This window comes from Plodia interpunctella, chromosome 5 (genome assembly GCF_027563975.2).
Source record: "Plodia interpunctella isolate USDA-ARS_2022_Savannah chromosome 5, ilPloInte3.2, whole genome shotgun sequence".
In the NCBI taxonomy this organism is placed as follows: domain Eukaryota; kingdom Metazoa; phylum Arthropoda; class Insecta; order Lepidoptera; family Pyralidae; genus Plodia; species Plodia interpunctella.
Window position 1 is genome coordinate 4616729 of NC_071298.1, and position 23912 is coordinate 4640640.

Here is a 23912-nt window from a genome sequence, read left to right on the forward strand (position 1 = left end):
TCAATGGACTATAGAAATAAGTTAGAGAGTGCTTATAAGATCAATAAGATTAAGATCTTATAATAAGATCAAACAGTGTTAATTAAATATTTTTATTTAGAATCGAAATTTTGTCCAAATATATATGGCTTTATTTTACATTTTTTAAACTTTTATTATGGCTTTCTTGTACATGTATTCTCAGTGTTGCCTGCTCCGCCCTATCCCGCCCAGAGAGTTATATAGGGCGGCAACAATTTTCCACGGGCGTCCCAAGGACCAGGATACACTATTCATAGAGGCTAAGAATAAATTATTATACGAAAACTGTACATGTGAACATTGAAGAGAGACAAAACACTGTAACACCAGCACGCATGCGTATAATAAAAAATCATGCAATAGTAGCCCTAATAACTTAGTAGGTACTATAATTGTAATACACAATATTCGTTTTATTTTTTTCTCATAATAATATATTAGGTAGGTATCTGCTGAAGAAAAATATCGGAGGAAATAAAAAAGTTCAAAGACATTCTTTCAGATATATAATGACTGATAAATATAAAGGAATAATTCACCAATTGCGTTCTTTTGAAAATAAACAAAGTTAATGAAAAAATGTTGTTTATTTTCAGAAAGAACGCAATTGGTGAATTATTCCTTTGTATTTATTTTTATTTACATAGCCAAAACGCAGAATCACTATTCTGCGTTTTGGCTATGTATATAAAATATACTTATATTTCTGGTTCTAGCGTGGGTTTCAGTTGAAACCTTACGAATACTCAGGAAATTGAATACATGTTGGAAGTTTATTGTGGCACCTACTATTATAAAATTAAAATTACAATCACGTATTTAACACGACCTTGTAATAAAATCTAATGAAAATGACGTCCCACGCTGACGCAGGCTTTTGCTGCTTGCATATTTTACTTTACGTAACGCGCTGGGCGATTTTCGGGTGATATTTCACGGGTCGTGACTATGGAGTGGGTATTGAGCATTGGGCGGCGTCGCGTCGTACGGCGTCGTAGGTCGTGACGCGGCGCCTAGTGACGTCACTGCGAGGGTGGAGGGTGCGACAGCCGGTAGGGCAAGGGTAGATGCCCCCCAGTGAAAGTCAGCTCAACGGCGTCAGTGCCGCCTGGGTCGCCAATCGGTTCGCATGTGTTAAGCCTCCGCGCTCCCGTCACTCGGAAAAATAACCTCCAATCTCCATGCATTACACTAAACAACTACTGAAGCCATCAAATCGACACATAAGGTTTGAGAGATATTGACGCTGACTACTCGGACGGTCAGTAAATTTAACTTGTGTTCTTAGTTAATTTATATATATATATTAGATTTTCCGGAAGCAAAGTTATATGTACTTACTTCAATATTATATTTTTATTATATTTTTTTACAATCACCAAAAGCTTACGCTAATACAAGATAAAAAGTCAAGCATATGGAAATATAGATGTCATATTGAGAGTCCAGTGCACGAAAAATGAGTCAATATGTGAAGCTGTATAAATAGACTCAAATAACCCAGTTAAAGCGACCATGAAACAGTGGCTGGCGGAACAAAGTTTCTGGAAATCGTGCGATTAATCCGCAAACAGCGGGGTTTCATATTTCCAAAAGAAACGAATCATTAGTTTAATTGATAAGTTTGTTGTGTTGATGTCGGTGTGAGATGACCGACAAGATCAGACCAACAACTTGTGTTAAACTTTTTATTTACAATCCAATTTCAGCTGCGGTACGCGAAAGCGGCTAAAAATATCTGGGGTTCGCGCGCTCGCGGCGTGGCCGCGGCCGGTGCGAGTTTTCACTCAATACACTATTTCTGTCTGTTGAGAAGCAACAAGATATTCTACATGCACAATATTTGGAACCAATTTTTCAGTGGACAATGAAAAAAGTGCGTAAAAAGAAGATAACTGTCGCGAGGCGACGCTGACTGTCAGTGTTTAAAGTAAAAGTTTTTGTGTTTACCCATTTACGGCGTAAATCTATAAAAGTAAGTACCTACATAATAAAGCATACCTATTAGATTCAAAATTTTAAACCACCTAGCTTTCATCTAAAATGTATATCTACAAACTCCGTAACGGTTATAACTATTTATCAGAAACAAACCCAAATGTTATTGACCCGCTAATAAAGTAATCAATTAACGTCAATATTTTTCCTGTAGATCATAAAATTAATTAAAAGTCACGTAACGATCACGCCAGGAATATTTTCTTTAATAAATGCAGAATTTCACTACAGCATAGAGTAGCAGTGTTTTTATAAATAGAGTAACTAAAGTAGTACAACTGAAGTAGACACACAGTAGGTAGTAAGGATGATAAATATTCACGCCAAAAATATGTTTTATATGTATCTCTTCAAAGCACTTTATTTGGTGGTGGCGTGGTGATTTTTTTTATTCTATTTGCATATCCGCCACCAATAGGTACCGAAACTAACATTGCCGTACTGTAACTCCCATAGACACTAAATATTTTTATTTTATTCATTTACGTCTATTACTTTTTTATTTCGTTTTATTTCACTTTAAATAATAACTTTAAAAGGAGTTACGAAAACGGCGTATATTTTACCTTTTTCGTAGTTGGTTACAAAAATTATTCGAAACTGAAAAAATATTGCCACAATAACCACAAATGTCGTAAGAAGGCTTCACCTAGGTCTAGCCAATTAAACCTAGGTGTATCCGCACTTCCGGGATTAGCTGTAACACTTGTGGTGTTATTATGTACTAATTTATTTTTTGGGCAATAAAGATATTTTGTATTGTCTTATTCTACATTCGTAAAGAACAAGAGTGCGTAGGCATATATACTTTAACAAATTTAATTTCAAAAGTATAGTTTTAAAAAATCTAACCACTACTACTGTAGACTTTATGGAGTTTCAAAAATTCTACAGAGAGAAGCTTCGGGGCATAACTGAAACAATACTTATTTTACATTGATTTGACTTTTTTATATTGCTTCTATAAATTTCTTTTATTTATGGTTCTATGGCTTCCTACATCTTCTTTACTTATTAGTTAGCTAGTTACACTAGAGGACCATAAATCTGATGTGTAGAATAAAACAAAGACCACTGCAATATACTTTTTATTAATTAAAATAACAACATTAATATACTTTCAACACAAAATTCAACACAAAATTACTACTTGTATATTAAAATAAAATAATCTGCAATAACAAGTTACATATATGTTACAGTATAAATGATAAAGCCTACTTAATTTTGAGCATATTGAAGGATAATGGAACTATTTTTCAATGTTTATCTACCAATAATTTATCGCCCAAAAAGGCATTAATTTCCTACAGTTTAACTATGCATGCAGTGTATGTAAGTGGGTTGGTTCATGGAAGACCATATTGAGCTAATTCAATACATTACAAAATTATATAAGTTTTAAGAAATATAATACATTACAATTTGATACATCTTAAAATTACATAAATTTAATTTAAATAATTTAAAGTTAATTTAAAATGTATCAAATGTTTTGAATATTTTACAAAAAAAGATATTTGTTCTTAATATTAGAAACTATTTAGTTACAAAAACAATAACTGATTTAAACAACAAACAAACAACAAAAATTACACTATTTTGTTTTATTTGGAAATAGAACTACATTCAGTATCAACAAAAACAATATCAATTATATCAAAATATTTCTCTCTTACTACAAGCTACATATAATCTGCTATTTATATCTAAGTAAAGTTTTCCAAACCATTTTCTTGTGACTTCTTAGCACCAGTTTTCACTTATATTTAAAAATTATTTACTTATTAAAGGGTCTAGATATTCAGTCACTTGAGGCCATATTTCATCTGATGTGCGCCCTTCAAATTCCTTAAGTATACCTTTCTTTCTATAAAATTCTATGACCGGCCTAGTGATGCTCTCATATATCTCTAGTCGTTTCTGTACAGCCTCAGGCTTATCATCAGGCCTCTGAACTAATACTTCTCCAGTATCATCATCTTTTCCAGCAACTTTTGGTGTATTAAAACCAATATTATACACCCTTCCAGATGGTAAATGGACCCATCTGTTTTTGACTCTATCAATGATAACCTCAAAAGGCACTACTAAATTTAATACAATATCCACTGGCTGCACCTTCCATAAGGCTTCAGCTTGACTGACAGTCCTTGGGAAACCATCAAGTAACCATGGATGAGTTCCCACTTTATTTAATTCAGTCAGCATAAACTTTATCATAACATCATCGGGAACCAATTTTCCTTCGTTTAAATATTTTTTTACCACTTTTCCCAGTTCTGTTTGTTTTTCAATGTGATCTCGAAGTTTGTCCCCACTTGAAACATGTTCGACAGCATATTTCTTTACTATTCTTGATGATATAGTGCCTTTTCCAGATGCCGGTGCACCCAGTATTAAGGTTTTGAGTATTTTACTTTTCACAGTCATTTCTGTTTAATTTAACTACTATCAGCGTATTCTTTACAGATACAGGCCAAACTGTACTTTGATCTTTGTACAAGTTATGACATTCGTATTAGAACAATCATGTAGCTAAGATTAACTCAGTATTATGTAGTATATATGTAGCAAAATTAAGATAAAAATATATGTATTATGTAAGTTTTGTGATAGAAATAAAAAATACTAGATTTTCTTACTTAAAATTGCACCATTCGTATAATTCCGTCAAAATGCACACTGTAATATACTTATTTTATTATTCATATATATATAGGCATGTTGTTACTAAATAAATACAACTCCTTTTTGTCTAAAACACAATTAAAATTGTAATTTAATTCAAAACAATACAAAACACCTGCACAGCACTTCGAATAACCACGAAATGTTATGACTTGTGTTGGGTGATGGTGAATGAATGAAATGAATAGGTAGCTAGGTACCTAATTTAATGTCAAATGTCAAAAAGAAGACGGCGAGCGCATGCGTATATTTAGGTGCGTTCACGAAGATAGCTGCCGCCGCCGCCGCGAAGCTAATCTAAAAGCGTCTCGCATCATACATGTATAAAATATCTTATCCCTAAATAATCTTTCTTTTACTTCTTATTATGACTGGTTTGACTTGTTAAAAGTTCCAAACAAAATATTTACAATATTAAAATAGCCAATTTATAACGCTACGAGTTAGTTTCAGGTCGTGGCTTCAGGTTTACCTTTCTATTTCAGGATGGCGCTAGTGATGCTTCCGTGTGACCTTCCCTGGTGGACTACCGTACAACGACACTTAAAACATCTTCTTTTGGCTTCATCTCCTTCGAAACTAACTGGCAACATGCTGAAAATACATGACATGTGCAAGTAAGTATTATATCCTTGATCAATAAATATATAATCTATTTAATCTTACCGTGTAGATTGTTTCAAAACTTTAATATTTTGAATTTTCAACCTGTTGCTTGCCTGATGTCAACCTTTCTTGGGTTGCTTTTTACCTATCATCAGAGCTATTTGACCTTTTAGCCTCGTACGACATCCACGGCAGTATGAAGTCCTCTTATCTAGATAACAACGCGCTAAGATGGTGCCTCGCCATGAAAAAGTCCCGCAGCACTATTAATTATGAACAGAACGGCCACGTTGTTGTCAGCGAGTCTAGCGCCGCGTCTGCGGAAAATCTTTCGTGACGCGCACTTTCGTAATGATTTTATCATGATAAAATAATAATATACAACTAAAACCGCATAATTTCAACAGCATAGGTATTGACCCTGACGACGACGTAAAGGATCCAGATCTCATGAAGGGCTTAGAGCAGTTCTTAGAAGAAGAAATGTCAGAGAATGAACGGATCCACTTTCTGGACAATACAATTAGGATAATGGTCAATCGAGCGTTGCACTTGAAGAGATGGAGACCTCCGAAAGGACTCATGTTCAGTTTACAGCAACAAAGTATGTGTCTATTCAGTCAAAACACGAAAAAATCTTTATTATTACACCCTACGAACTATTATATAACATTGGCCTCAGCCTCAAAGATGATATCATTTTATCTCTATATTATTAATCTAACCTAAATCTACATGGGCCGTATTTCAAATAGAAGCTTTGGCAAAATTGTTTAAGAATAATTTAATAGCACTTATTACATTTTAATTATGTAGGTACCTACATGGCATTGGAAACATTCAACGATGTAAGTAGGTACTTTTCTAGACTGTAGGTATACCTATATTCCTAGATGTACCTACTCGTACCTAGATAGTTATGGTATAGTATAAGTCCTGAATCACAGACGCGTACCTAATTATGCTCGTATTTTAGGAAGCCTCTTATTTCGTTCTCATGAGTTTATGACTCGCATAAAGACATTCCAGATATTAGTATGATAATGACGTAAACTCGGATCGTCATTGCAGCTTATCGTCCATCATTAGAATTACGCTCATAAATACTTACCAGAAGTAGACCTTGGTACAAAGGTCGTCTGCGTACCACACTCTCATCTATTTCTGCCGCCAAATAACAGTGCTCCGGTTTGAAGGGAGACAGAGGCAGTGTAATTACAGGGTATCTACCTACAGTGGCAAAAGATCCTGGGCCACAAAGTAGACTACCGCGTGTGACTTCCCTGGTGTTGCGTCGTTACCATTTAGCATCGGTCAGCTAAAGTCTGCATGTTTGCTTAATAATACAAAAGTTGCACTAATTGACAGTTAAAGTTCACTAGTGTGTATGTGATTACTTGCCACCAAATGTGGTAGGTAGTCGTAAGTCATCTCAGATGCATTTAGGCGACTTGAATAAGTAAAATCTGAGACCAGTGTTAGTAATTAACACTATCGAAAAGTAAGAAAGATAGATCGTATAAAAACGGAAAACCTTCAAAAATTATTTTTGCCCATTTTCAGGTGATACCACCGAACTGGATTACAATTTTGTGTCATCACTAATCGCTCACGCATTTTTCTCTACTTTCCCCAAGAGAACGCTCAAAACACACCCGACACTACAAGATTTCAACTTTACGCATTTTTTTAAGAGTTTACATAGGTAAATATGAGTCTGATTAAAACGCAAAACGAACCTTCTACGATTAATTTATTTAAATATACTTAATAATTATTTTTATTTCAGAAAATCACAAAGAAATAAATTAAAAAGCTTACTTCACTACTATGAATGGTTAGATAAGAATAATAATGAAGGAAACATTAAAATAAGCCGACAGGTAACTACTCGTATTATCAACTAATAAATCTTTAAAAATTAAGCACGTGATGAGTCTTCTAATTTTCCATTCAAGGTTATGACGTCAAAGCAATGGCTAACAATTGAAGACTGGTTGGAATGCACGCTCCCTCTTTGCAAGTTGCTGGTACGACACGAAGGTCGTCCAGAAAGATGCGAAAACGACGATGCTCTAAGAGTCTGTTTTTCATCCAGCAGGGTCGGCGGTGATGTACTCATAGACGGAGAGTCTCAGGTAAAAAAACACGGACAGATTAATTATAAAAATATTATCATGTTATTATATAGATAATGGCCATACATAGATGATGTAATTGTAAGTAACCATTAATACATATAAAATTGAAAAAAAAACCTAGTTAATTCCTATTTTTGAATGTGATATGTAAAAAGTTCATCTTTGCATCGATGACCCAGTACCTGAGATTTACTAAAGTGTACAATTTCATTGTGTAAGCTAATTGTATGACAAGCAACTCTGCCGTGGCCTTTAATCGAAAATGTTCTGTTAACTTGATTTTTTTTCCGAGGTACCAAATTATTTGGCAAATATCGATGCGAATGGTTGTGGCAAACCCCTGAGGTATTCAATCGGCTGCAAGTATGCACGGTGTTATGTAGATTGGTGGTGCGACATGTAGGTCGGTCTGGACGCTGGTTTGTGCTGAGCGGCTGGTTCGTGCCACATATGAGGGGTCCACAAACCCATAATTCGTCTAGCATAATTCTGAAAGTGTTAAAAATTAACTAAATTTCATGGATCGATTCAGCGATACGCGGAAAAATATTGCAATATTTTTCCTGCAGCCAGTTCTCTCATCTGTGCGTTTGCCTGGTTGCTTCTTCAGCCGTTGACAATTGGCACGCATATATTTTTTACCTGCGGCCTTGTTGATGTCGACCATTGAACAATAAGGCTCAGTAAACGTCTGTCTGTTTGCCACCTTAGGTAATCAAAATACTGTACTTACATGTCCATAGACACTAAAACTGCAACTGTATAAATATTTATGAAAATACCTACGACTATCGATATCTTTTATCAAAAATCGAAAGAAGATAACAGCACACCTCGCGTCATCTCTAGAATTTGCGACCGCTTGCATCATGAAATTTTATGACCAATTACGTAATGACATGAACTGAGATTTTTTATCATATTTTACTATGTAAAATCGTTATTTCTATTTTACAGGAGTCTCTGTCAATGTTTATGATGCCTGAACTATTGCCAGTAATGCTATCCGTAGAAGCACTAGAGGATAATGAAGTATTGAAAGTGGAGGGCGTAAGGACGTTCAGCAGAATTTCCGAGAAAAAACAAAAAACTAAAATAGAGTTACTCGACGAGCCAAAGACTGTACGTAATTCTCCTTTTGAATAATAATTTTGCCCGAATAATTGACTAAGTTAACTCGTCCATTTAGCTTCATCTATGTCATCTAGTTTACCTACTTAAACTCTTTCAAATAGATCCAAAAATATTTTTATTGGTGAAGTTAAGTCCAAAATATTTGATTTTAGGTAACGGTATGTCTAATGGACGCCGAAGACTATAGTAAAATGCCCCTTGGCCAATGGGAAGAAGACAATGTCCTCAGAGAGCTAAACAAGTGCCTTCTGGCATTTCAACAAACACCTATGAAAAGCAGAGACCATCCACGGCATGAAAGAAGACTATCTCCAATAGGTCAGTATTTTACTTTGACAGTAATTATTCACAAGATAGAATGTTTGTATCAACGTCGGGGCTGAAAATGCATTGATCGGCAACAAATTTTAATAGTAATTTCGATTCGTTGTATCCCACAAGGGATCAAGCGATGGTAGTAAACGCTTTAAGCAAAGATCTGAAAAAATTTCACCTATAGGTATTAGAATCGTCGAGGGTTGTAGTAACAATATGTTAACTACAAAAAATTTTTGTTTAAAGATATAACTTCTTAAAATACTTTGCTACTTTCACATAGCTGTATAATTTTGAAGCACATTCGATTTGTCTAGAATTGCAAGCAAATCCTATTCTATATCCATTTCAATCTGTAGTTAGCTAATAATACTATCACCTTTAGAGCTTGTTAATAATGTTCATCAGAATCCTGACCTACGGAGAAAATGGAGATGACAATGATATCAGATTGCGACCGCTTCACCGATTTAAATCACAATCGTGAGTGTCCATTCATGTGGTAGAAGTTTTCAAATACAGTAGTTAGTTGAGGTTCGATATGACGATGTCGGCTTCGCAAAATACGTGTTTAGTTTTGTGCAATTAGTGCAACTTATGAAGAGAAACGTTTGTATATTCCAGGAGAATCGTTCAGCCACACACCTCCTGAAGTGGAAGCAACGGTGGTGATAAAACAAGCGTCTTCTTGCAGCACTATTAACAGCTACAACAGTAGAAGCCCGTCTCCGCAGAACTACTGCGCTGCCACGCTCAACCTCAACGACCCCAGTAATTATATTTTAAAATCAAAACAGTATACGATAGCCAGCAGAAAACCAATATCGAATAAATGCTTTATAAAATTATAATGTATGATTTCTCATACTTTAATAATGAGTTAAACTCATAATGAAATATAAAAAACGAGACTTAGTACAAACCTTTTTATTATAGTTTTCATGACTAAAGTTTCGCACGACGTTGCAGTCACCAACACAGACTGGTGTATTGCAGTATCAAACTTGTATATTCAAGATCAAGTTCCGTGTGATCAACAAATAAATCTGTTTCAGGTGTTGAGCTGACGAAAAGAAAGTGCTGGCTGTCCCCAGACGGATCAACGTTAAACAACCGCCGAGGCAGATTCATAGTCCTCGGATCTTCGGGCGAATGCCTTCCAGTCACCAGGGGTCCGGGCCACCATAACCTGGACACACAGGAGGACAGCCTGTATTCCAGCTGCAATTCCAGTGATGACGAATTTCACAGTGCTAACGATAGCTTTGATTACGGTGAGATTTATACGAAATATAAATACACATGGGCCAAGAAGTGATCCCTGAAGAACACCCCCAGTAAATTTGCTCTATAACATGTAAATTTAGTAACAAATGTTTAAGTGTTAAGACGTGACAAAATATTTGAGAAAAATCATGTTTATAAAATGTTATTACTTACATTAAGAATTTAAATGTTCAACAGGCGGCAGTGAAGATGAGGGTAGAGGCGAGAGTGCTCGTCCAAATTCATTCCAATATACCAAAGAGCTATCAACGGAGGAACGACGGCTAAGTTTCGCTGATCGTCTCCGGGAGGCCCTTCGAAGAGAAGCAGAGAACTCTTGTACCACTAGCACTACTGGAGACTGGTCTACTGACAGCTCGAGTTATGCTGTCGGCGTCAGCATCTCCGGAGCAGGAATCAATGATAATGATATTAGGCGAGTCATCTTAACAGCCCACCAAACGATAGCGCATGTTGCAGTGGTAAATTTTCATAATCAAAATTGCAATTTTTCAGGGTAAAACGTGGCGGCTCCGTAGGATTTGTGTTGACAGAAAAAGAAACAATAAGCAATGGTAATCCATCGCCGACTAGACGCAGACCTTTAGGTAGGAAAGAAACTGGGAACAGTTCCAAATACAGTTTCAGCACAGAGTACACGTAAGTATTAAAATACTGAAAATATGTTCTAAAACTGTTAAATATGTGGCGATAATAATCCAGCAACATATGTAATTTATTACTACATATTTATCTGCTAACAATAAAAATTTATGGAAGAAAAAAACAAATAATTTTCAAAGTTTTGAAGAAAATAGACATGATCCGCACTACATAAATAGAGAACTAAAGTCACAAACTTTTTCTTTTCATCTTCTTTATCATTATATCTAAAAGCGCAATATCTTATAACATAACCAAATTACATTTATTTTGCAGCTCTGAATTAGAAGAGGTGTACGAACAGTTCAACAACTGGCTCAACGACCCGATAGTGGACGCAGAATCTGGAGAACATAAAACGCGGGAGTTAGACTCCCGAGATTTGGCTGTGATTAGGTAATTTATAATGTATTGTATAAATGAATATTTGTCACATTTTTGTACTGAGCATTAGAAGCGTGTGAAAAATACATAAAAAATAAGACACGGACTAATGTAAGTATATTATCTGGTGCGTGTTAGTATGTTCATTACTTTTTTATATACCCATAATCGGTAAAACATGTGTAAGGGCAATATGTATTGTATGTATGTTAATCTTGTTTTTGCAAATAAATTTTACTTTCTTTTCCTATAAACAAATGAACATTATTGATTGATCAACTAGTCCTCAAAATTATTGCTTGACAATTGCAAATGTTTCGTCGGCTAGGTTTGCTGGTTCTCTTCTGAAGCGTACACTGAGCGAGTCGATGGCCAGCGGTGCGAGTGGGGTAGGTGCGGAAGGCGCCGCCGAGGCAGCCGAGCTGTACGGCCGCGACTCTCGCGACCGCACGGCGCCGCGCCGGCTAGCTTTAGCTGCGAGATCGCTCTCGTTGGAACTCGCCAGGCATCGACACAGACTGGCAGCTCAGCTGGTAAGTATAACCATAAAATCTACCCATATGTATATTTCTGCTGCCAATGACTCTGATTGAGATGTTGTTTGTGTGCTATGTTATACATATAGTGTTTGACTTTTGCAGACTGTTAGATAGCGCAGAGTCTGATGAACAGTCTGTCTATAGAGAGTAGAAAATAAATGAGGGCGCTGTGTGCTCTAAGCTGGCAACATTGCGAGCTTATCAACCAATGTTAACCATTCGATTTTGTATTGCAATGCCAAAAAAATATATGCAGTTCGTTAAAAATCCGTAGGCTCTAAATTCTGTGTCCGTACTTCTACTCTTTATGACAGACAGACTGTAAAATGAACCCCACCAAATAAACACTATTATAAAAAACAGAACTGCCATCGATGTTCAAAAATATCTAATTGATTCGGCATTCACAATATAATATGTATGTTTTGACAGAAACGTAAAATAAAAGAGTCAATACCTGAAGAAATAATAGAGAGTACGCGTGTGAACAGTGACCAGATTGAGAAGACGGATACGGGGTCTTTCAGTACCTCCACAGACACCGCATCTACGCAAATATCTAACCCTATCGCTAGAAAGAAAAAACTCAATTGGATGATCAACATGATTGTACAGACCATAGAGGAGAATATTGAATGTGAACCCGTCACTATTAAACTTAAGATACCTAAGGTCAGACTCTGTCTGTCGCTAATTTTCAAGTAATAAGTACACACATTACATTAACTACTAACATGACTAGTATAATAATGATTTACAAATCTTTGCTTTCTGTCAAAACATACAGCTAACTCGCAGCTCAGCAGTTCAGCACATTTATCATTTCGCACTATTATTTACTTACATATATATCAAAATATTTGCCATCCTTTCCATCTTCTAGTTTGTACTCTTCTCTCACTACTACATCCTTATTTACTCAATCTTCAATATTTACTGTCTACAAAACAAACAAAGGCAGGTTGTATTCTTACAAGTCCAAAAGATACACAGATATAAGAACATTACATGTAAAAAGATATCACATATTAGTAGTACACTGTCGGTCAAAAGGTCGAAATTTAGAAAAACGCAGCGACACGCCGCGGTGCAATCGATTAGCCAGATATAAAATAAATATGCGAGCGAAAAAACGTACGTACATAAGTAAACTGTATGTTACAGAACAAATAAATAATATCTATATTACTTTACGCGAACCCCGGGTTTAGTGCGCCACAGCCATGTATATACAATTGGACACATAAAGATGAGAGGGACAAAAAAATATCTATTACTTACCAACTTTTTCACCAGCTGAACCAACTGGCGCACAAGATCGTCTCCGGCGGGTCGTGCAAGCCGGTGGCGACCGGCAACTGGGGCTGCGGGCGGCGGCAGCGCGGCCACCCGCAGCTGAAGCTGCTGCTGCAGTGGCTGGCCGCCAGCGTCGCCGGCGTGCCCGCGTTCATCTACTACACCTTCGGCAATGAGAAACTCTTCAAGGTCAGTGTTTGAAGTGAGAGCAGTTGGTGGCAGACTGAATTAAATCCAAGGATTAAACATGAAAAGATTTTGCTCGAAGCAAGCTCATATATTTTCATGGAAATCACTAAAATGACAAAAGCCTAGTCATAGGAGATTTCTTTTGAAATTAACTGACTACCCACATTTATATAAAATAGTTTAGCATGGGATAGATTATCTCTCTCACTTCGCACAGTGTTCAACATTCCTAGTTGTCAGATGATTGGTACGCATATCATCTTGGACGACATCAAGCCATCATTTGTTTTTTTTTTTGTTATAAAATCGTAATGTGAGTGACTCTATCCAGCGGTGGATTTCTTGTGGCGGAGATGATGATTATATAGTAAACGTGATGATAACACATAAATAGGATGTACATGAAATAAATAGGAACACTCACCGAATTCGTATTCTTCCAGTTGGATACCCTAGTTCGAGTGATAGTAGACAGAAAATGGACGGTCGGCCAATTGGCGCGCGCGGTGCTGAAATTTGCGCGGCAAACGCTTCACGAGCCCCACGTCATACCAGACAACCACACGCTATTCGACGAGCTCATCGGAATCGAGAAAATACCAAACGACACATAGCGGAAACGACCGAACCTTTATGACAATAGGGGTTCAAACGGAAACTTTTGAATATAAAATTCGTTTTGGTACAAACACCTGATTTGTCCATTATGCGGCTGTTATGGGTTAATATGACCAATTTTACAAACTCACGTTTTCCCTTCCATAGTCTGAAAAGGAATGAATTCAATTTGACCTACTAAATACCACATATTATGCTAGATACACCAGGAAGTTGCGAAAGCATTTTTGTCAAAATCCCAATAAACTTCCCAGAGAACATGTGAAATTAGACCACGTAGAATTTTGTCTTTAACGCTCCAGCGTAGGCCTTTATAGAAAACTGTGTTATAAAACAAAACTCACAGCATATGGTATGTGCTTACATTTTGTTTTGTTTTTTTTTATTAAGGGCTTATACTTTAATTAGCACAACATTATGGCCCATTCTACACGCAAATTGTTGCTAATTGCATTTAAAAATATAGTATTGTTTGGATTTATTTTAAATGTTTATGGTTAAAACGATAAATGTAAGCTAGCTGATAATGAACAACAAAGTCAGACGATGGTGTCTTACTTTGTGCAATTTTTAGATACAGTTTACGAAAAAGCTATTAAAAAGCAATACTAGTGAAATCGATTTAAATACATAACTTTAAAGTATTTTTATACAAAACTATCAAATAAAGTACAAGTACTTATAGATTGATCATTTCTTTGTTAAAAATATAAATAAAAATATTGTAAAAGTTTTACAAGTTTAACATTGCATTAAGGTTTGTAGGGCAGTTCTAATGTAAGACTGTTTCATTATTAATATTTGAACAATATCAGCTTCGGATAATTTTTTACAACACATATATTATTAAAACTAAGCTGATTTACATTATTTGTAAATATAACGGAGACTTATGAAACCAAATTTGTAGCACTTTGGCAGCTAATTACATCCTAATCACGCATTTATTCTGAGACAACTAATTGGCTATGAAATTATAGTATAAAATAATTATACTTAATTTTATAAAGGTCTTCCACAGCATGAATCTCAATGTGTCCAAAATTTGGTAATTTTGTGTATCTACGGAATACTCAAGCAGGATAATGCGAAATAAAATTATTGCGTCTCATAAAACTTATTTTTATTTATTGTATTCCCATTTCAGAATCATTTCTGAAGTTTACGGTAGTTATAGACAACATGACAGGCAACACTCAATTTCATAAAGATACCGAATTGAATCTTATAATAGCTAATAATGTTTCATGAGCATAAATCATATTCAATTGTTACGATATTCTGTCATGTAAAATACAAAAATATTTTAATTTTTGTATTTTATTTGCATGAACAAAATGAAAGTTTCATCTACAATGAATGGTTCAATGTAGACTTGATATAAAAATGACTTTAATTTTGTAACAGTACTTTAATCTTGCTATAATACAAACCAAAATTATTTAGCCCAGAGTTGGGCAAAAACTACGGCCCTTTTTATACCGCGCAGAATGTTTTAAAGCTATTCACAAAAAATCTCACTTTATTTTGTAGTTTAATATCATAGTTGTGCAAAATGTGATTTAACACACAATTTTTAACTATTAATCGTGATTATATTTTGTCAGCAACTTTGTCTACGGCGTAAGCAGTAGCTGGCAAAAATAATGGCCAGTAAAAATTAAAAGAAAAGTCCGCGCATCCGGCGGCCCATGCCTTGCCTGTCGTAAAGGACATTGAACCTGTTCACTAGCTGGTTAATCCCGTTGCAGCCCTTGGTTATAGTGCCCAGATACGTCATCAGAGCAACATCGTTGCATTGCTGGAAAGAAAGAAAGGAAAGCAATGATTTTCTATTCATCACCACCTTTATGCATAATATTATTATTTTTCCTGCAGCTTCACTCCCTTAAACTCTAAAAGATTTTTCATGGAGAAAATGGATAAATTCAATATCACCTCCGTGCAGCGTCACAAATCGAAATAAAACACTGTTGCGAGTACTTGTTAAATCATTTTACTACATAGTATAAAACAAAGTTGCTTCCCGCTGCCTGTCTGTCTCTATGATGCTTAGAACTTCCAACGCAACGGATTTAAGATGGGTTTTTTTTTAATACATAGCATTATTCCTGAGGAAGATTTATGTGTATATGTTATTATGGTTTTACCCGAGCAAAGCCAGGATAGGCCTCTAATCTAACTTCAGAATACAAACAACTCACATTGTAGAAGTGCGTCCGGAACTGCTGTGACGTTAGCAGCGGCAGTCGGTTGGAGAGCGCCCGCGCTTCCCTGAGCAGCGCGGGGCGAGGAGGCAGGTTGCCGTCGCGGATGGCGCGTACAGTCGCCAGCACGGCGCGGACTCGAGACACCAGCATCTTGATGGCGGAGCGCTGCGCCGTCAGGTGCTCTGCCACTGAGGACATTCAAATCGGTTTACAGATGTTTAGCATTTGTTTCCTAATTATAATTTAAAATTGACCTTATTTGTTGAGTACTCGACAACCAGGGCATTATTCTGAATAGCTTTAAGAAGTGATAAGTTGAACAAAGATTAAGAGAACAATATTCAGAATTTATTATGCCATAAAATAGGTAGGTCAAAAAAGTGGACAATGACATCAAGTTGCAGGAAAGTAAGTGAACATAAATAATCTATAACGGAGAAGACCAGCGGCATTATATTGTGAATATGTAAGGATACCTAAACTATTGAGAGCTGCTTCGCCAGAAGACACCCTGGCGACATGGTCAACACCAATTCTCTCCGCTTCCTCGGCCGCGAGCGTGTATGTGAGTGGCGCCAGCAACATTGTAGCTCGTCCATTGACTACATCTATAACTGACTCATACAGTACTACAGGCAGTTGCTGAAATTGGAAACATTTTTTTTAATTTCTTATTTTAGGCAAGTTACATTGTAATTTCTTCAGTTGAGAAAAGATAATTGTTTTTTGCCCTAATATTGTTTATTCTATGCCAACATACAAAGAGATGCATTTGAAAATGAAGCTCACTCATTTCTATTGTCTCGAATGAAATAGCACAATGCCAATCTCACTAACGTAAATTGTAATAAAATTTAAAGAACATATGTTGCATGTCAATTGTCCCCTAGTATAATCAATTGTGGCTTAAAGTCAAGCTTACATCTCCATTCCTCCCCGCCGGGTTAAGCATGAGCATGACGGGGCACTCGTTGATGTCACAGATCTGTCTATGTACCGCTATGTCTCTTTCTGTGGGAGTATCCCCTGTGGTGTACCATCCCAAGAAATCCATGTCAGAGAATACTTGTTTGACTGTAAGAATACACAATTTGGAAAGGAAATTAGCTATTGCTTAGACATAAAACATACAAATAATAATATTATAATTTAAAACCACTGAAGTGACAAACTACTTAGATCATAACTTCACATATTATATTAATGGGACTTAGTATGAATCTTTTTTATTTACCTTAGTTATGTGTTCAAAATGCAAATGTTTAAAAAACATTACTTAGATCATTATGCTGAATGCAGCAGGTCCATGCAATGACATGGACCTCCAATATAAACTCAAATTTCCTAATTACAATCACTTTCATTATAAGCTTGGTTAATACCTAAGTTTACCATTGTGCTTTTTAATTATTATTTTTTATATTTGACATTTCCTTTCAATCCTATAAGCAGCAAGTGTTATATGAATACAACCTAAAATACTCAATTTTAAAATTGGACATATACTTACACTGTTCTTCTTTCATGTTGTAGTAATCTCTATCTATAATAATGTCATTATCAATCACACTAAACACTAGTTCAAAGGAATTCATCACTTCAATATTTCTGCCTTTTTGTTTGCCAATGAGTGCACCAATGACTAAAAGAAAACATTTAAAAATCATTATCTGATATGATTTATCACTACATAGTATAAAACAAAGTTGCTCATGCTGTCTGTCACAATGGATTTTGATCAGGGTTTTTAAGTATATAGTGTGATTCCTGAGGAAGGTTGATGTATAATTTATGTTGGTTTTACCCAAGTGAGGCCGGGATGGGCTGCTAGTGAAATATAAGTCCTATTATGGTAATAATACTAATTACTACTAATAAATATTAATATATAGCGAAAGTTTGGTGGTTTATTACGCCATCTCTCAAAATATACTGGGCGATTTTTGATAAAATTTGGAACATTGGGTTAAATATAACCTAGTACTTTTTTCGTAAATTTTATTATTAACGATTACAATAAATATCACAACTTCAAGAATTAAACAATTACCCGTCTGAGGTGATCCTTCTTGAGCTCTGAGCCTGGTCCAATGTTCAGAAACATTCATAATAACTAAAGGATGAAGAGATACAGTGACGGACCCAGACGTAGCGGTAGTTACTACTACACTTTTATTTCCACTAGGGTTCGGTGGTGCTGGAGAAGTAGGATTTGTAGGATCCACAGCCGGCCCTGATGAAGCACTCTCCACTTCTACCTCCATTTCAAAATCTATTCTATCAGCACTTGTCATGATTACAACGCGGAATTATTGAACAAATGTAAGTAGACTATAATATGCGTATTGGTACAAGTTTACAGAATTACACTAGCTTTTTCATTCCATTTATGGAAAATGTACACAACACACTCAGCTCTTGCTCAGCTCTGCACAAAGCAAAGTAAAAAACAACCATTGACATCTGCCGACATGACAGACAGCACTCCCATGACAATGACAGACAGATGACATACCAGAAAATAAGTTTCTGGCTGGCATGGCAGGGCAGTCAATCTATCAACATTTCAACAAAAATCCTTTGGCATTTTCAGTGCCACACGATCCAGGAAATGAAGAAAAAAAAAAGTCAAGTCGAACAGGTGTCACTCGATCGACTTAATGTTCGGCGTTAGCTATTTTTAATAAAATAATAATTAATTCTTGGTTATTTACCAGGTTTCTGTTATTCAACACGTGTTTTACAAAAGGAATCATCGAAAATATATTAAATGCCTGAAATCGGATACAGAAAAGAAGCTTTACTTAGGTTATAACCATTTAACAAGCAGTACTATCTACGTTCTTTATCTGAAGCATATTAGTCTCCAGGTCAGCAGCTTAGTTTAGTTTCCTCTCATAACTTGGTAAAAATATGGCAGCCACCGCAGCTAAGGCGTTGGGTATCGTCAAAGATGTATCTCCACTTTACTATAGAATCCTGTCAAAATTTCCACAAAACTTTGCATTCTGTTTCGCCTATGGGTCTGCAGTTAAACCACAAATAGGATATGAGAAGAAACAAAACATGATAGATCTCATTTATTGTGTAGAAAACTCTCACCGATGGCATGGAGCCAATATTGATCAAAATCCGTCACATTACTCTGTTCTTCGTTTTTTGGGTAAAGGATTTGTTGCGAAATTCCAAGAAAATTGGGGAGCCAAAGTCTACTTTAATACTCTAGTTGAAATGAAAGAAGAAAATATAATGATAAAGTATGGAGTTGTTTCACAAAAAGACTTAGTAGCAGATCTTCTAGACTGGAATGATTTATATTTGGCAGGACGCCTTCATAAACCAGTTGAGATTATAAAGCAAACCAACAGCACACAGCTACAAAAAGCTCTCCAGTCTAATCTACGGTCTGCTGTGCACACTGCACTACTCATCTTGCCAGAAACATTCTCAGAATATGACTTTTATTTTGCTATTTCTAACCTTAGTTATGCAGGAGATTTTAGAATGACATTTGGAGAAAATAAAAACAAAGTACAGAATATAGTGCAACCTCAACTGTTAAATTTCCGTGAGCTGTACCGGCCTGTGTTGCAGCAATTCAATGCTTATGTAGATTTTCCAGCAGGAGATGCTCAATGTCACCAAGATCTACATCCTGAAACCAAATTACATCATTTAATGCAGTTACCAATGATACCCCAGCAGCAGATTGTAAAGTTTTGGAACCATGGAGGGCTACAACAGGATATGGAAGATGTGTTACGAGCTGTTGCTTATGACATAGATTGTGCTGTTATATTACGACAAATACTTAAAAATATTGTGTGGCAGTCTAGTGTACGACAGTCTGTCAAAGGCATATTGACTGCAGGCTTGTTAAAATCAATACGATACAGTGCTAAAAAGATTGCAAAAATGTTTTAACTGTGTAATTTCTATCTCTGATTCTAGAATATGTGTAATATTTAGGACATAAGACAAAAAAAAATGTACAAAATAAAGTTAAGTATGTAAAACATTTAACTCTTTGATTAAATTACTAAAATTCCTTTTTTGTTTTTAGGTGTGAAAATGCTATCAGATGAATCAAGCAGTGATTCAGAGACAGGTAGATTTAAAGGTCGTTCAACCAAACAAGATGAACAAAAAAGAAATTCTAACCAAAAAGAAGACAGTAGTCGATTTCCAGCAAGAAGTAAGCCTTCAGATAGTGATAGATTTAGACGAGATTTTGAAAGACAAAAAGATGACCGTGACAGATTTAATAGGCATGATAGAGATAGACATAGGTATTCTAGACATTCTCCTATTGGCAGAAGGAAATATTCTAGAGAAAGAAGTATAGAAAGATCTCGTGAAAGGTATAGGCATGGAAGAGACAGAGACTCCCGAGAAAGGCCTAAACATTCAGACTACAGGCCTTCTAGTAGGGACAGACAGAAAAGAAGTAGTTCTCGGTCATACAAGCCTTCAGGAAGTACAAGAGACATAAAAGAAGAAATACGACGTAGCCTAGCACCAAGAGATGATAAAACAGACAGAAATTTGGTACGTCAAAAAGAACATTTAAGAGAGAAAGAAAAAGTTGTAGCTAAAGAAAAGTCTCCATCGCCGGAACTTAACATAAAAAAATCTGAAGTACACAGGCCTTCACGTGCTCCACAACGAAAAAGGAAAAGTGACAGTCCAATAGTGGTTGAACATAGTGATGAATCTGATGAAGTAAAACCTGGTTCTTACTACAATATGATACCAGCTGTTGTTAAAGAAAAATCAGAAGAGTCAAGTGAAATAGACTCTTCAGATGACGAAAAATTGAGGGCGAAGCTTTTAAACTTAGAGAAAGAGCTTCACAAAACCAAAAAGAAAAAACACAAAAAGAAAAGTAAAAAGAAGAGTTCAAAATCCAGCAATCATGATAGAGATGAAGAAGCAACTTCTGTAGAAGTGAGCAGTACAACTGATATACAGGATAACATGAAAAATGTACCTAAAAGTAGTTCTGAAACTGCAGAAGTTACATCTACCCAAAAAAGTCAAAAAGAAAGTTGTGAGGAAGGCGAGATATCAAGCGATGATGATAACAACAGCAACTTAGAATATGATCCAACAGATTTAAGATACAAACTGAAGAGATCTGGACCCAAGAGAGATGTAAGTGCGGAAAAGGCAAATGTGTGTGGACCGGCACTGCCGCCACACTTGAAGAATAAGTTTGCAGGCAGCAGCAGTGATGTGGAGGGGCCAGCCTTGCCACCTCATCTCAAAGGCAGTTCAAAGAATATTGGTAAATAGCAATATGATAGCAAAAATAAAATTAATTACATTTCCTGGCTATGGATTTAATTTAATTCCTATTTCTACAGGTCCATCGATACCTGACGATATGCGTAAGGTTCTAGCAGACAGCAAACAGGCAGCAGTGAAGTATGAGAGCTCAGATGAAGATGTCGGTATTGGTCCATTGCCATCCGGAGCCGAAGAGAAATGGACAGATGCCCACAAACGCCTTGAAGAACGCGCTTTGGATATGAAAATAAGAAAACTTGATGGCCATTCGTTAAAAAGCAGCAATGTGAAATCTCGTGAGCAGTGGATGTTGGAGCTACCGGAAGGCAAAGCCAAGTATTTGGGTTTAGAGGCGCGATCCTTCAGAGCTAAGGAGGGTCCCGACATGTCAGACAGGTAATAACAATATTTATTAATAATTTAATATTATTAAAAAATATGAAAATAAAATTAATACCTAGTTAACGCAACGCATATCCCTCGCGATAGGTACAGCGGAGGAATGCTGTATGTTATGAGCACTTTTGCGTGGGGATTCGAGTGGCCTTTTCGACGACTGAATAGGTTAGATGGTCAGTAGGTCCATAAATATTTGTTTATTGACATTATCATGTATATAAATACTCGTATTAAAAGTATATGTTTTTAGGTCGAGTTGGACAGACACGCCAGCAGAGAAAGCTCGGAAGGCAGCCGGTATACCGAAGGAAGAAGATGCTGAGTTAGCTCTGCAAAGGGAAGCCAAGGCGCGGCAGATCTCCAACAGGGATGAACAACAAGAAATGGCCGTCAAGTAAGCATTCCAGAATTTATTTTCAACATACTCGCTCGATATGTTACACTAGTTTTGTTTTTGTCGGCGTTATACGCGACAGTTGTCGACTTCAAGTGTGTTTAAATGTCGAAAATTCAGCCTCGTAAGTCTCCAACATTTCCACGCTAGATTTTTATACCATTACCAATAAAATATTGTAGTGTAGCTGATCTTTTCGAAAGGGAGACCTTTATACAGTAACTGCGTTATCAGAATCATGTCAGTCTTGCACCTTTAACATGGCTTCTCGTTACAGGAAACATAAAAAGAAACATAAGAGAGAAGAAAGTCTTTTGGAAATGCATCAGAAGAAATTGAAAAAGAAAAAAAAGGTAATTTTGCTTTCAACTATAAATTAGTTTTAACTGCATCCCGGGGATTAATATGCATTTGCTTCCTTGTGATGCAATATGACAATTTTTTTTTCTGTGTTTAAACATTAACGCGTACAGGAAAACAATAAATTGATTGAAAACTAATATCAACAACTTATATGTTTTGTTACATATGTTTGAATGTCGCGACAATATTCTACATACCTACCAAGTGCACTTTCTTGCTTTATGCACAAACACCTCTCGTCACTGATTGGACCATAAGTAAATCAAATCTTGAGTCAAGAATTGCAAATCCTACACATATTATATAATAAATCCTCTACCGCATCTGTTTGTCTGTTCGCAATAAACTTAATACACTATTGCACGGATTTTTATGTGGTTTTCACCAATAGTTAGTGTGAAGAAGGTTTATGTGTTTTTACCCGAGTGAAGCCGGGACGGGCAGCTGTTTCATTATAAATAACGTGAAATATATGTTTTTACAGAAAGAAGAAAAGGATGAAGGCAAGAAAGAGAGGCGGCCGTTCAGCCGCGACGTGGACTTGCAAGTGAACCGCTTCGACGAGGCGCAGAAGAAATCCATCATCAAGAAGGCGCAAGATTTGAACACCAGATTTTCCCGCGGCGAGGCAAAATTCCTTTGATGTACCTACCTACCTATGTACGTATAATCTTTTTACAAAATGTGTGTACAAACTTTTTTATCCATATTTAGTACATGATGATTATTGTACAATGCAGTGGTTAGAATTAGTTTTAATCGGTGTAATCTAAAGATATTCTCGTGTTAACTTAATTGGGTTTACTAGAAAAGACTCAATTTAGTGGGTAATAATGAATTATTTTAGTTTTTAGCCATAAACAAGGCATAGCAACTGTAACTGAGCAAAAATCGACCTTATACTAATGTTGTATAAGATTGTCTGAATATATGTATCTTGAGCATTTTACTTCGGATTTTTAATCCTATCCTAAAATACATCGTATATCCAGTGATTCGATCTCATAGTGTCTCATCTAGATAGTACCTTTACTATATATAGCTTATGTACCTAAAGTGGGTAATTAATGTTTTGGTTAATTCCGAATGTCACTTATTTTACTTGTATAAGGTTTATATTGCAGATGTTTTTGTGAAATGTTTTAGACAGTTCATTTTAAATAACACACATTTTACCTAACTTGTGGTCATATCACGATATTGTTTAAAATTATGTAAGGTGTGTTCTTATAAGAACTTAAATTTATTGAAGTGTATTTAGTAGCAAAAGTTGTTCGTAAAATGAAATTGTAATGTAAGACGAGAATACACTACTTTTACTGATGTATATGAAGTTTTTATTATTGCTAAAATTTGGGAAGAAATCTTAAAATGGTTTCAAACTTCATATGGCAAA

General features: G+C 35.9%; 5 protein-coding genes and 1 long non-coding RNA gene across 7 annotated transcripts; 3 read left to right on the forward strand and 3 right to left on the reverse strand.

Annotated features, from left to right (window-relative positions):
* The first annotated feature begins 957 nt into the window (after positions 1–957).
* On the forward strand, positions 958–14977 carry LOC128669814 (uncharacterized). 2 transcript variants are annotated; one of them, XM_053744937.2, is made up of 18 exons: positions 958–1282; positions 1731–1996; positions 5196–5327; positions 5724–5920; positions 6880–7021; positions 7106–7199; positions 7275–7454; positions 8415–8579; positions 8744–8909; positions 9531–9677; positions 9962–10180; positions 10371–10608; positions 10689–10832; positions 11112–11231; positions 11548–11752; positions 12191–12430; positions 13055–13243; positions 13687–14977. In XM_053744937.2, the coding sequence occupies exons 3-18, from the start codon at positions 5197–5199 to the stop codon at positions 13855–13857; spliced, it is 2748 nt and encodes a 915-aa protein (XP_053600912.1). In that variant the 5' UTR covers positions 958–1282; positions 1731–1996; position 5196; the 3' UTR covers positions 13858–14977. The 2 variants fall into 2 exon arrangements, with proteins under 2 accessions (XP_053600912.1, XP_053600913.1); XM_053744938.2 differs by lacking the exon at positions 12191–12430 and having other exon boundaries at positions 964–1282.
* Ak3 (Adenylate kinase 3) lies at positions 3093–4885 on the reverse strand. The gene has a single exon (XM_053744940.2). The coding sequence runs from the start codon at positions 4450–4452 to the stop codon at positions 3796–3798; it is 657 nt and encodes a 218-aa protein (XP_053600915.1). The 5' UTR covers positions 4453–4885; the 3' UTR covers positions 3093–3795.
* LOC128669817 (uncharacterized) lies at positions 7053–8418 on the reverse strand. The gene is made up of 2 exons (XR_008404701.1): positions 8191–8418; positions 7053–7946 (listed from the first exon to the last, which is right to left on the reverse strand). It is a non-coding gene; the product is annotated as an uncharacterized LOC128669817 (long non-coding RNA).
* CSN6 (COP9 signalosome subunit 6) lies at positions 14968–18523 on the reverse strand. Its single transcript, XM_053744939.1, has 6 exons — positions 18122–18523; positions 17582–17713; positions 16994–17145; positions 16548–16713; positions 16066–16259; positions 14968–15662 (listed from the first exon to the last, which is right to left on the reverse strand). Exons 1-6 carry the CDS (start codon positions 18363–18365, stop codon positions 15522–15524), a joined length of 1029 nt encoding a protein of 342 aa, XP_053600914.1. The 5' UTR covers positions 18366–18523; the 3' UTR covers positions 14968–15521.
* A 107-nt stretch (positions 18524–18630) lies between these two features.
* On the forward strand, positions 18631–23843 carry LOC128669990 (uncharacterized protein). Its single transcript, XM_053745289.1, has 6 exons — positions 18631–18941; positions 20135–21358; positions 21438–21756; positions 22010–22153; positions 22431–22506; positions 23001–23843. Exons 2-6 carry the CDS (start codon positions 20143–20145, stop codon positions 23157–23159), a joined length of 1914 nt encoding a protein of 637 aa, XP_053601264.1. The 5' UTR covers positions 18631–18941; positions 20135–20142; the 3' UTR covers positions 23160–23843.
* LOC128669991 (uncharacterized protein) lies at positions 18940–20089 on the forward strand. The gene has a single exon (XM_053745290.1). It carries the CDS (start codon positions 18985–18987, stop codon positions 19993–19995), a length of 1011 nt encoding a protein of 336 aa, XP_053601265.1. The 5' UTR covers positions 18940–18984; the 3' UTR covers positions 19996–20089.
* Positions 23844–23912: the final 69 nt, after the last annotated feature.

Bases quoted from the DNA above. Each gene is read 5' to 3' on its own strand.
- Ak3 (XM_053744940.2), bottom strand. From the start codon at position 4,452: ATGACTGTGAAAAGTAAAATACTCAAAACCTTAATACTGGGTGCACCG.
- LOC128669814 (XM_053744937.2), top strand. From the start codon at position 5,197: ATGGCGCTAGTGATGCTTCCGTGTGACCTTCCCTGGTGGACTACCGTA. The intron at 5,921-6,879 runs GTATGTGTCTAT...GCCCATTTTCAG, and splicing joins GTTCAGTTTACAGCAACAAA to GTGATACCACCGAACTGGAT. The intron at 13,244-13,686 runs GTCAGTGTTTGA...GTATTCTTCCAG, and splicing joins GCAATGAGAAACTCTTCAAG to TTGGATACCCTAGTTCGAGT.
- CSN6 (XM_053744939.1), bottom strand. From the start codon at position 18,365: ATGACAAGTGCTGATAGAATAGATTTTGAAATGGAGGTAGAAGTGGAG. The intron at 17,146-17,581 runs GTAAGTATATGT...GTATTCTTACAG, and splicing joins CAACATGAAAGAAGAACAGT to TCAAACAAGTATTCTCTGAC. The intron at 15,663-16,065 runs GTGAGTTGTTTG...CTTTCTTTCCAG, and splicing joins TCCGGACGCACTTCTACAAT to CAATGCAACGATGTTGCTCT.
- LOC128669991 (XM_053745290.1), top strand. From the start codon at position 18,985: ATGGCAGCCACCGCAGCTAAGGCGTTGGGTATCGTCAAAGATGTATCT.
- LOC128669990 (XM_053745289.1), top strand. From the start codon at position 20,143: ATGCTATCAGATGAATCAAGCAGTGATTCAGAGACAGGTAGATTTAAA. The intron at 21,359-21,437 runs GTAAATAGCAAT...CTATTTCTACAG, and splicing joins AGGCAGTTCAAAGAATATTG to GTCCATCGATACCTGACGAT. The intron at 22,507-23,000 runs GTAATTTTGCTT...ATGTTTTTACAG, and splicing joins AATTGAAAAAGAAAAAAAAG to AAAGAAGAAAAGGATGAAGG.